Raw genomic sequence first — 13,245 nt, 5'->3', positions numbered from 1 at the left:
CAATGCACTTTGGAAACAAAATACGTCATTTTTCAAGCCATCGAGTTTTTGCGAGACCCAGCTGACAGATTTCATGGCTATGCCATTCATTTTCTGTGGTATGTAATCCGGAAACCTCGGGCGGGTTATCGCGGCGGAGCCAGGGTCAATCTATAATAGCGCTAAGGGAAAGGGGCTTATTTGACCTCCTTTTCAAAATTCGGCTTACCTGCCTATCGGCTTGCTTGACCGCCACTATAAAAACAAACAGTGTCGAAATGAAGTCAAACTGAAATGTTTTTGTTCACATGTTATTGTAGGATACAGAGTGGCCAGTGAAGGAGGTCACGAGTGGGGAGTCTATTTACAGCTTGCTCTCTTTCATTGGTGTCTTAACCAACAGAGAGGAGAAGATGAAGACCATATCTGCCAAAGCTGTATGTGACACCACTGTCGTCAAACTACCGTTCCGTGCATTCATTCCACTCTTCGCAAAATACCCGGAGACTATGATCAGAGTCATCCAGGTAGATGAGGCTTATGTTGCATATCCGCACTTTAGTTGGCGCATATATGTGACGACCTTTACGTGCTCCTGTTTGGAGCATTGCGCAATAGACCTCTGATACTGGGGTTGGTTAACGGCAAGGGGCAGCAGAATTGCATAACTTTGTGTTTGATTTTGAGAGAGCACTAGCATCTTGGATTTTCAAAGGGTCCTAGACTTGAGATCTAGAATTTATGTCCATATTTCATGATTCGGTACTCAAAACAACAGATGCTCTGAACGCCATTAACAAACCGACGCAAAATATCATTTTTTTCTGGAAGCCATTAATAATTAGTTTTATGCAGTTATTGAAGCAATTATTGTTAATGTGTGTCTTTTTATTCAAGCTGTTCGCCTGGCCGTTTTTCTAGGACAGTCTTTTGATCTCGAGTGATTTCGACTTCTAAATTTTTGTGTGACCTAAATTGTTTTTGTCCAGAAATTAAGTCAGTTGCTAAAACAAATGCAATTGTAAGAAAAGAAAGCACATGAACATAGTAAGTGCTACAATCTCATAATCCGGAGGTCGCGAGTGAGAATCCGTCCTTTTTCGGAGATTTTTTGCACCCATAAAAATTTCTATAGACCACAGCACCCTCTTAATTAAATTGTCCCGCCTGCCAACCAAGAGCAATTTGTCCGACGTTTATGTTGGCAAAATAAAGGTTGAGCGCAGGCAATTAACCAACTAAAGAGGTGTTGAACTTTGCCACAGACGAAATGAACTATTTAATCAGTGATTAGTTTGTGTTCTTAAAATAGCCCTTTAGTATTTTTTGAAAGTTGATAAATTCCATACAAGTAATATTAAGTGTCCGATTGAAGGCCACCTCAAGTCGTCATGTGTTTAAAATGTTGCTCCAATTGTTAGAAGCTAAACAATTGAGCTAAATCTACCTCTTAAATTGAGCTTAAGCTAGCCTCACCTCACTAAACCTTGGCTAGATACTAACGAAACCAACTGGTCGCCAGATGTTTGAGATTAATTCACCCGACGTGAGTCGGTCTTTTTGTGATATTTTTAAGGTTTGATTCTTTTGAGATCGCAGGTCTTTAAAGCTAGTGCAATTATGTTCTATTAATGTGCGTGCTATGTTTGATGTTTTTAATTGCTCTCGAACGAAATTTGAAGCAGTCAAACGTGCGTGTTTTTTTTGCAAAATTTTTGCTTGACCATTTTTGCGTTTTTGTTCCAGAAGATTGTTCGACTTCTCAAGTGATTTTTTCGGGGTATTCTTCTTCATTTTTGAGTGATCTCAATTGCTCTCACTGCCTAATGAAGTTTGTTGCTTACGTAAAAGCGATTGTAGCATAAGGAAGCACAAGTGTCTGGTAGCCGAGTGGTGAATGGTTCTGTCGAGTATGCATGAGGTCGAGTGTTTGAATCCAACCCAGGTCAAATGGTTTTGCACTCAATAATGAAAAATTTATCTAAGCTACAGCCCTTGATTTAAATTGCCCCGCTGGTCGTTCGAGAGTAACTTGTCCGAAGTTAGTCGGTTTATATTTTGAGTTAATGATATTTGATGTTCGGGGCAGATTGAAATAGAAGATCCGGGCGATCTTATCTGTTCTCTTGTTGTTAAATTTCACGACAATCACGAAGTGAAATTTTTCTTTCTTTAATTAAACTGAAAAATCTCTCGCGGCTGTCACACTTGGGATAGAGAATGAGAAATTCACTATTGCTTACTTAAATAAAATTTTCCTTTAGTTTAGAATTTTCACTCCGATATAAATGCGAATGACTTAATGTATACCATTGTTTATACTGGTATACACTCGAAAATCTTAATTAATTAAAATATGAAAGTTGCTTCACTAGAGTTATGAAAAGGGGTCTTGTGAATTTCAGTTCACTAACTTTTCAAATTTAACCACCCGGGTCGAGGTTTTTACCCAAAAATACCGGGGAAAAGAGTGTAAAGAGTGTAAAAATAAAAAATTCCCCCCTATTTCTCCGCTTAATTAAGGGTGGAAGAGTGGAATTGAAAGAGTGGAATTTTAAAAATTTAGAGTGGAAAGAGTGGAAAAATAATTATTTCCACTGTTAAAAATTACACTTAATTTTTATTTTTACACTCTTATAATTTCACTCTTAAAATTATTTTTACACTCTTCCACCCTTATTATTAAAATTCCACTCTTTGAATTACACTCTTCCACCCTTAATTAAGCGGAGAAATGGGGGGGGGTAATTTTTTTATTTTTACACTCTTTACACTCTTTTCCCCAGTTCATAACGCCGGAATTAAAGTGGAAATATTTTATTTTTACACTCTTTACACTCTTTTCCCCGTAAAATATATCGGAATAAAGGTGGAATTAATTCACTATTACACTCTTTCCTCGCAAGCCAGAATAAAGGCGGAATTTTTTTATTTTTACACTCTTAAATGCACCAACCTAGAAAGCAGCTCCATAATGAAGATGAAGAGCAGAGGGTTCGACAACTCCACAAAGTCCGTATATTTAAAGTCTTTTCTAGCAACGTGAGGTGCATGAAGATCTCAACAATAATAGGAAAACAACTTTTTTGCTGGAAAGCAAATTTTATCAAGGAGTTTCCCTACCAATATTGAGAAAAAAGTGCACCTCTAAAGAGCTAAGACTTTTTAAATAACACATTTAAGCAAGCTGAAATCAACATAAACATATCATCACATCATAAGCATAGACAAACTCAAACCAAAAGGCAACCGAAGCGAGAGACGAGCGTCAGACGAACAAGACGAGCGAGAGACGAGCGAGAGACGAGCGAAAGACGAGCGAGAGACGAGCGAGAGACGAGCGAAAGACGAGCGAGAGACGACCGAGAGAGCGCAAGAGCGAAGGAAGGGGGGGAGAGAACACCGAAAAATCTTGACGCCCGAAAGGCGTCCCACCCATTTTTGACGTAATTTCATTGCTTTTGCAACATTCCGTATGAAAAACTAACTTTTTTCCTAGGCAAGCTATACCAAAAATTCGTTCTGTTTTAGACTCTAGGCACCCATGGTATACTCAATACTCAGTTTGGTTCACTTTGGACAACTCCTTGACCCGACGAAAAAGACGTATTTTTAAAATTACTTATTTGAAATAATAGCAAATTTCCGAATGAAAAACTAACTTTTTTCCTAGGCAAGTTATACCAAAAATTCTTTCTGTTTTAGACTCTAGGCACCCATGCTATACTCAATACCCAGTTTGGTTCACTTTGGACAACTCCTTGACCCGACGAAAAAGACCTATTTTTAAAATTCGTTATTCGCGAAATTCGCAAATTTCCGTATGAAAACCTAACTTTTTTCCTAGAAAAGCTATAGCAAAAATTCCTTTTGCAATACGATTTAGGTACACATGGAATACTCCATTCCGAGTTTGGTTCGATTTGGACAACTCCTTGATCCGACGAAATAGACCAATTTTTAAAATTCAATAATTGCAATTTATTTGAAATAATAGCAAATTTCCGTATGAAAAACTAACTTTTTTCCTAGGCAAGTTATACCAAAAATTCTTTCTGTTTTAGACTCTAGGCACCCATGCTATACTCAATACCCAGTTTGGTTCACTTTGGACAACTCCTTGACCCGACGAAAAAGACCTATTTTTAAAATTCGTTATTCGCGAATTTCGCCAATTTCCGTATGAAAAGCCAACTTTTTTCCTAGTAAAGCTATAGCAAAAATTCCTTTTGCATTACACTCTAGGTACACATGGGATACTCCATACCCACTTTGGTTCACTTTGTACAACTCCTTGACCCGATAAAAAATACTATATTTGAAAATTAAATATTGGAAATAATCGCAAATTTCCGTATGAAAAGCTAACTTTTTTCCTAGGCAAGCTATACCAAAAATTCTTTCTGTTTTAGACTCTAGGCACCCATGGTATACTCAATACTCAGTTTGGTTCACTTTGGACAACTCCTTGACCCGACGAAAAAGACCTATTTTTAAAATTACTTATTTGAAATAATAGCAAATTTCCGAATGAAAAACTAAATTTTTTCCTAGGCAAGCTATACCAAAAATTCTTTCTGTTTTAGACTTTAGGCACCCATGGTATACTCAATACCCAGTTTGGTTCACTTTGGACAACTCCTTGACCCGACGAAAAAGACCTATTTTTAAAATTCGTTATTCGCGAAATTCGCAAATTACCGTATGAAAACCTAACTTTTTTCCTAGAAAAGCTATAGCAAAAGTTTCTTTTGCAATACGATTTAGGTACACATGGGATACTCCAAACCGAATTTGGTTCGATTTGGACAACTCCTTGATCCGACGAAATAGACCAATTTTTAAAATTCAATAATTGCAATTTATTTGAAATAATAGCAAATTTCCGTATGAAAAACTAACTTTTTTCCTAGGCAAGTTATACCAAAAATTCTTTCTGTTTTAGACTTTAGGCACCCATGCTATACTCAATACCCAGTTTGGTTCACTTTGGACAACTCCTTGACCCGACGAAAAAGACCTATTTTTAAAATTCGTTATTCGCGAATTTCGCCAATTTCCGTATGAAAAGCCAACTTTTTTCCTAGTAAAGCTATAGCAAAAATTCCTTTTGCATTACACTCTAGGTACACATGGGATACTCCATACCCACTTTGGTTCACTTTGTACAACTCCTTGACCCGATAAAAAATACTATATTTGAAAATTAAATATTGGAAATAATCGCAAATTTCCGTATGAAAAGCTAACTTTTTTCCTAGGCAAGCTATACCAAAAATTCTTTCTGTTTTAGACTCTAGGCACCCATGGTATACTCAATACTCAGTTTGGTTCACTTTGGACAACTCCTTGACCCGACGAAAAAGACCTATTTTTAAAATTACTTATTTGAAATAATAGCAAATTTCCGAATGAAAAACTAAATTTTTTCCTAGGCAAGCTATACCAAAAATTCTTTCTGTTTTAGACTTTAGGCACCCATGGTATACTCAATACCCAGTTTGGTTCACTTTGGACAACTCCTTGACCCGACGAAAAAGACCTATTTTTAAAATTCGTTATTCGCGAAATTCGCAAATTACCGTATGAAAACCTAACTTTTTTCCTAGAAAAGCTATAGCAAAAGTTTCTTTTGCAATACGATTTAGGTACACATGGGATACTCCAAACCGAATTTGGTTCGATTTGGACAACTCCTTGATCCGACGAAATAGACCAATTTTTAAAATTCAATAATTGCAATTTATTTGAAATAATAGCAAATTTCCGTATGAAAAACTAACTTTTTTCCTAGGCAAGCTATACCAAAAATTCTTTCTGTTTTAGACTCTAGGCACCCATGGTATACTCAATACCCAGTTTGGTTCACTTTGGACAACTCCTTGACCCGACGAAAAAGACCTATTTTTAAAATTCGTTATTCGCGAAATTCGCAAAATTCCGTATGAAAACCTATTTTTTTTCCTAGCAAAGCTATAGCAAAAATTTCTTTTGCAATACACTCTAGATACACATGGGATACTCCATACCCACTTTGGTTCACTTTGTACAACTCCTTGACCCGATAAAAAATACTATTTTTGAAAATTAAATATTTGAAATAATCGCAAATTTCCGTATGAAAAGCTAACTTTTTTCCTAGACAAGCTATACCAAAAATTCTTTCTGTTTTAGACTCTAGGCACCCATGGTATACTCAATACTCAGTTTGGTTCACTTTGGACAACTCCTTGACCCGACGAAAAAGACGTATTTTTAAAATTACTTATTTGAAATAATAGCAAATTTCCGAATGAAAAACTAACTTTTTTCCTAGGCAAGCTATACCAAAAATTCTTTCTGTTTTAGACTCTAGGCACCCATGGTATACTCAATACCCAGTTTGGTTCACTTTGGACAACTCCTTGACCCGACGAAAAAGACCTATTTTTAAAATTCGTTATTCGCGAAATTCGCAAATTTCCGTATGAAAACCTAACTTTTTTCCTAGAAAAGCTATAGCAAAAATTCTTTCTACTCTAAATTTTTAGTACACACGGAATACTCCATGCACACATATAAACGTACATGCATATATATATATATATATATATATATATATATATTTATATATATATATATATATATAAACATAAGTTTGCGTAATTAAGAATAAAACGAATCCGGAACATAGATCTACCTTATTCGAAATTAAAATATATATATATATATATATTTATATATATATATATATATAAACATAAGTTTGCGTAATTAAGAATAAAACGAATCCGGAACATAGATCTACCTTATTCGAAATTAAATCGAAAAGGGACACAAACAGCAGAAATTTATACAACTGAATGAACAAAGAAATCACATTTTGAACTAGTTTCTCATAATAAATAATAAATTTCAGCACTAAAAACTAATTTTTTTCTGAAAAAACATCAGCGCTAGGAGACAGTTCATAGATAAATACTGATTGAAGTCTGAAGTTATTCAAGTTCAACTCAACATTAGTCATGCTCGAAATGTGTGAGCACATGAATGAAGTATAAGTTGTCGAGAAACAAAAAGGGAATAAGTTTGCTATCTATTAAACTGCACTTCAAAACTCGAACTTCTGAGGACTTCTCGACAAGATAACCAAGAGGCTTAAAGTTGATTTTACGTTCACGAAAGTCAGTTGACGAAAGATCCAAAACTATTTTGTCAACAGCGTCATAGAGCTGAACAGCGCACATAATCACTGAATCTTGCTCAATGAATAACAAGATCTGGCCTACCAAAATTTCGTTCTCCGAAGAAAAAGAAACAAAACTGTTTGATTCAGATCTTGTGTATAATTGGCTGTCCGGATTAAAATTGCCTCGATATCTGCAGAACAACCGGGCTCCGGGAAACTTGCTTTGAAAATTTTTGTACACTTCGTTTTGCCTCATAGAATATTCCTCCTTCAAGCTGCTTTGTTTGCCCCTCAACGTTTCCAGAAAGCCTGTTAAATTATCATCTTTCACCTCCAAGGCATCAAAGTGTCTGTTCCGAATGTATCGTTTGACAATGAGGCTGCACGTATTGAGACAGTGCCAGTTAAGGTCCTGATAAGATGATTATTGGCACTTTCGAACATTGTTGCTGACGTAGTCCACAGGGGCCCAAAAAACTTGCATTGCCATGCTAGATGTCGAAGCAGATGGAAATTAATGGAGTCGAATTTCTTTAAGGGATAACGAAGGGACATGTTGTAGCAGAAAGCTTCTAAAAGGTAACCACAAAACTCTGTCTCGGCTTCACTTTCGTACATAGAGCGGAGGGAGAAGACCAAGTAACTGAGACTTTGCAGATTCGACTGATGCGCCACGGAGCTTTCTGGATAAGTTTGGAACACAATTGGCGCAAAATAAAGCAGGAAAGTTTTCAGTTCGTTAGCTTTGAAGTGCTCACGTGATCTCAATGATCTAATCGATCTCTTGAATTCGCTTGGTAAGACAACTTGTTTTGTGGCGCCATCAATTATTTCTAATTCGACGGAGCTCAGCTGTTCAGCAAAAAAGTTGATCAAGTCATACGCAACTCCTTTGAGACATTGGTGCATTGTATCAACGGGACAAGTCAACGGGAGATTTGGAATTACTTTGAACAGATATGAGCGCCCCTTCACTCCAAGCGTATCGACCTCTGGATCTTTCTCTTTTCTACTTTTCCTCTCTTCTACACTCCCACTCTCAAATTGTCTTACAAGGTACTCGTGCATCCCAGGATCACGCATTGTAAAAGTTTCATTGTTCGGATACGAGCGACTACCTGGATATTTTTGCACGCCTCGCATGGTACACAAACCGCATCCATAGTGTCCATTGAACTTTTTCATTTGCAGGACGTCATGCTTGCAAACAAGATCCAGTATCACAAAAACAGTTGTAAACTTCAGTTCGTATTCCACCCCATTCACTTTAATCTTCCTGTTTTTCGATATTTCAGAAGAATAGTGCTCAAATATTGAATCCCAGTGTATACTTCCTTTGCCATACCACAAGGAACACAGAAAAATATTATCAAATGAAGCTCGTAGTTTCGGTGGTAGGTCAGCCAGAGCAACCCAAACAGGATAAGCCGAGCAGTCACTGGACTCATGCACCCGAACTCCATCTGTATTGAGAATAAGCTTGAAAGTAACTGTATTTCCATCGAACAAATCTGCGAGCTTCAGATCTGTTTTGGTATCTGGATTAGCATAGGCTAAAATTTCATTTATGTACTTTTCAATTTTTTCCTGAATTTTATCAGCAAAACTCAGAAAAATAACTTCCCCACTGCCGTTAGCCTCTGTCCCTTTGATGTATCGGTCAGTTAATTTCCTTGTTTTATTTTTTATGAAATTGGGGGCCGGTAAATTGTCTTGCGGATGAAGTATTTTGTGCCACTTCAGGAGGTCATACAACGCTTCGTCAGGTAAACAATGCCTTGCAACAACTCCAAACAAAGCCATTGATGCATTATGAGCAGTGACATTTTGATTGCAACTCAGAGGGTCTGACGAGAAAGAAAATTCGACTTCCTGGTCTTGCTCGGTTTCTTCACCCTCATCACTTGATTCTTCTTCGGACTGCGATTGTGGAACTGAAGTGGCATCTTGAGTAGAAATGTCAGACTCAAATTCATTACTATATAGAGTTGCACGCTCATCCGTTCTCTCTATCTTGTCACCAAGCGAAATTTCTAACTCCGAAGATCTGCTAGAATCTACTTGATGAATGAATGTCCGAATTTGTCGACTTGCTGAATCGTCAACCAGTCTTCTCTTCACTTTCCGTTTTCGTTGACTTGAATTTCGTCTTTTTCTGTCAGCTTGAGAAATGATAGGGGTCGCGGAACTTGATTGACTTGCTGAATACTGTGATCCAGTAATTGATGATTCTTTCGATTGGGAAAGACTGATTGGAATCTGGGGCGTAAAAGACTCTTGAGGATTTTCCTGCATCAAACTTTCGTGTATTTCTGTATGTGGGCATCTACATTTTAGCCGACCATCTTTGAAGTAATTTGAACCGTAACTTACGGTGATTTCTTCATAGGGCTGTACTGAAGTTATTACTTTAAGGAAAACGCATTTGTTATGCGGAAGGAAGGGGCTGGTGTAACCAAGAAAAAATTGTGTGTTAGGAGAGCAGGAGTGATTGGCGAAACGAATCGGGCCGAGTAGGACTTGTTCATCGGCGTCCAACTCACCCCGCATGACTGAAAGATCGGACATTTCGTTTTGAAGCTCGGCAGGGACGTTTTTGACAGGGCCGACAGGAAATGGCCTAAGGGGTTCAAGTGATGGCTTCAAAACTCTGCCTGTATGATTAAATAGTCCAAAGCCTCCAAATTTGTCTGGTAAGATCTTGAAACCAGATTGATCACACTGCTCATAAAGGTCTTTCAGCGAATAATACACTTTCATGAGCTTTTTGTCAAATTTCAGACGATTTTCAAATTCCTCGAAACTGTTTAAAGGCAGCATTGACTCAGGAGATACATCAAAATCTTTGAGCAATTGACGAACCACTTGCCCATCCGCAATAACTAGGTCTTCACAATTAATCATAATTCTGCAAAAACTTGGAAACGATTTAGAAACGAGTTGCTTTAAAAAGAAAAACTCATAAACCCGGTGAATAAAAAAAGAAGGTAAAAAATCAAACATTGCCTTGGTTTTTAGGTGAATATCAGTTTCTTGAAGAAAAAACAGCCTTTTAATAGTTGAATTACCTGAACGGTTACACATATAAAAAATTTGGATTGCAGAACTGATTAACGTTAAAACATGAAAATAAAATAAAACTCATTGAACAAGCAATCAAAATTGTACTATAAAATATACAACTAAACGTGATCTGAGGCATAAAACTGAGACAAAGAGCAAACAAGTATATATACTGATCAGTTTATCACAAACAATTACTAATCTGTAAAGGTGTTCTCAAAAGTCGAAGAAAGTAAAACTTTCAGTTAGATTTTGCAGTTCAAACTATCTCTTCAGTTGGACTCTCTCACTGTTGAGCCAACACCCCTTTTTCTACAGTCCTTTCCATACTGATTTGCCGCTTTTCTCGCCTCATCGCATGCCAGGTTCGGGGTATCAGGGTATTTCTGCTTCACGACATCTAAATGCAAAAAAAAACTTCTAAATGCGATTTATTAGTCATGCTGCTTTATTAAAAGTTACGGTTTTTCTCTCGTTTTCGAGCTTTAGCATCTCGGATTGAAAGTCAAAGTGAAAAAATTTCAAGGCGGGAAAAGTGAACAAGTTTCAACAAAACCAAAATAATTACAAAGGTTCTTACTCATAAACTTCTCCAGAAGGTTTTGAGGAGCTGCCGTCCTACCGTCATCCTTCCTCCGTCTAGGCGCAAGAATGAAGTTCCCACGATCACTATCGCTGAAAAGCCTGTCATAAAGCGCCCTAGCCAGCTTTCCAACATCGACCCCTGCATGTATGGACATCAGGTCTTCGCCCTCGTGGAGAATTACTTCGCTATGTGTAGCTCGTGAAGGGTGTTCGTCTACACTACGGAAGCCATGCACGTCCACGAAACGGACTTCCTTCAGCTCAGCAGTCTAAAAAAGTGCCTATATCGCAAAACTGTAGCAAAAACCTACATCTATCAGATGAGGAAAAGTGAAACAAAAAACCCCTTTCAAATATTCGGTTTCTGATGACAACGGTATAAAAGAAATGGAGAGCAAGCTTACTTTCTGATCGATTCTAGAGCACAGATTTGTCCGCTTTGTTTCCTCCTTCTTCTTTTGCTCTTCAAGCGCTTTTCGCAGTGCGTCCATCTCTAGGGCATACGAGTTCAAGAACTCATTGAGCAGCGGGCAGTTTGGACCACAGTCAGGGTTGTCCTCGTTTCGCGCTGTATTGTCAAAAGTAAGACCAGGTTGAATCGAAGAGCATGGCTGCGTGAAAACCTCTTGTTCATCCTGGATACAAAAAAAGCAAATTGGCCTACTCGTCAATTAAAATAGAATGAACCAGCTAGTGAACTTTGCAAAATTTACATTTTTTGTTGGCTGAAACCTTTTCAATTTGTAATGATTGAAAAATACCTGTTCACGAATCTGGCTTTGGTTGACCACTGGTTGCTGACTTGAGCTTGCTTTCGACTTCTTGGCTTTCCCACTTTCATTGCCCAGTGTAATCGCCGTGCTCGTCATATTCGGTGCGCGAGATGAGCTCAAAAAGTCAACTTCTTCTACCAACGGAGCTTTCGATGCTGTCAGAATTGTGGTCTTCAGATCCGAAGGCCGTTTTCCCGAGTCCATCTCTGCTTGGTAACTAAACATCGCCCGTTCTACATACTTTAAATTCCCTTTGGTCAAAAGGCGACAGGGATATATTTCTTCCTTCCTCCTCAAGTCATAGCTCTGACCCTCAATCATGCTCAATTTTTGCGACGGTTTGAGCTTTTCAGGCCACTTTGTGCTATTTAGACTTAGAAGTATTAATTATTTGTCCACAAAGAGCCAGGCCATATTGTTTGATGCAAGGTTTGCCTTGATTGCATTCTCTCTTTCGGCTTCTGAGTCGAAGTGAAAGTTTTTCTTTGCCTGCTCTTGACGCGATGTTCTTTTCATTTTTAACACTCTGAAAAACTTCAATCGAATTGAGATAGGAAAAATAAAGACATAGTAAAAAGCTTTAGAAATTCTTCCAAATCATCTTTTTTCTCTCTTCACTTTTGTCATATCTATCATTCTAATGCTTAATTTTCTCTCTTTCATTTCTTGAAGAAAATCACTATTGGTAAACATAGTAAATTTCAGAGAACTTTTTGAGGAAAACAAACATTACTACTATCAATGCTGGAATACATTGTAAATCAATAACTCTCTCTCTCTCTAAACATCCTTAAATTTGATGAATGAAAAACTGCGCCTCGTCAGTATTGAATAAAATAAGCAACTAAAATTACTGCACCTTTCTAAAAAAAAAAAGAAAACTACTCTATACAAAATGAACTAATTATCACTGTTAGGTGAAGCTAAGGGGTTTTCTTCTTCATCATTTTGCTGAGATTGCTGCTCTCTGTTTGATCCGTCAGCCGGTTCCATTTGTGAGGGAGCGCTGGATTGGTTCTTCTTAACCTTCTTAGAATCTGTCCTCCTCTTCAGCTGCTCACACCAGAATGGATCTGATTTCCTCTTGTTGTATCTCAGGGAGTCAATACCAGATCTGTTTGCGGCGGTTCGCGCTTCGGAATATGCATCGGGCCACAGTCGGGGTGGAAAATTTTTCTTTACCAGGTCTAAAAAAATTGTAAGTGACATCTGGTGTAATTATCTTAAATTATCTAAAAGCCAAAATAAAATTGCTTTTCTGAATTTTCCATTGCTCTTTGCTTATTATTAACACGTTCTTCCCAATTACCGTCCTCAAGTTTTTTTTAGAATTTTGTAGTTGAAATATACCTTTAAAAAGTTTGGTTCTTTTTGGCGAAGTAGGTTTTCTCACTTCGCTGTCTCGAGTGGGGGAGATAATTTCTCTTTGGAGTCCGTTTTCACCCCACAGAGCAACTCGCAGAACTTTTCCGTACTGCTCGGGCTTGTCATTTCTTGGTAAGCTCTCAAGATCGACACCGTTGTAAACACTAGGTGGCTGTTCTCCGTGGTCTTGCTCCTCAACTTCGCCTTCCTGGGTAGTCTTTTTACTGACTTCTCTCTAAAATTATTATTGGACGACCTGAACCATTAGTTAGACCATTACAATAGTTATACCGTCCTGATAGGGCTTGAGAC

General features: G+C 37.7%; 1 protein-coding gene across 7 annotated transcripts in view; it reads left to right on the top strand.

Annotated features, from left to right (window-relative positions):
• The window catches only part of LOC142343213 (patatin-like phospholipase domain-containing protein 7), a 189,956-nt gene that overhangs the window by 21,347 nt on the left and 155,364 nt on the right, over nucleotides 1-13,245 (top strand). For all 7 annotated transcript variants that reach the window (XM_075394961.1, XM_075394958.1, XM_075394962.1 and 4 more), the window contains exon 7: nucleotides 300-506. In XM_075394961.1, coding sequence (XP_075251076.1) covers nucleotides 300-506 — 207 coding nt within the window. The remainder of the gene's footprint in view (nucleotides 1-299; nucleotides 507-13,245) is intronic.

The sequence above is a fragment of the Convolutriloba macropyga genome, chromosome 7, assembly GCF_964194025.1.
Source record: "Convolutriloba macropyga chromosome 7, txConMacr16.3, whole genome shotgun sequence".
NCBI classification, from domain to species: Eukaryota; Metazoa; Xenacoelomorpha; order Acoela; family Convolutidae; genus Convolutriloba; species Convolutriloba macropyga.
This window is presented reverse-complemented; position numbering and strand designations above follow the sequence as displayed.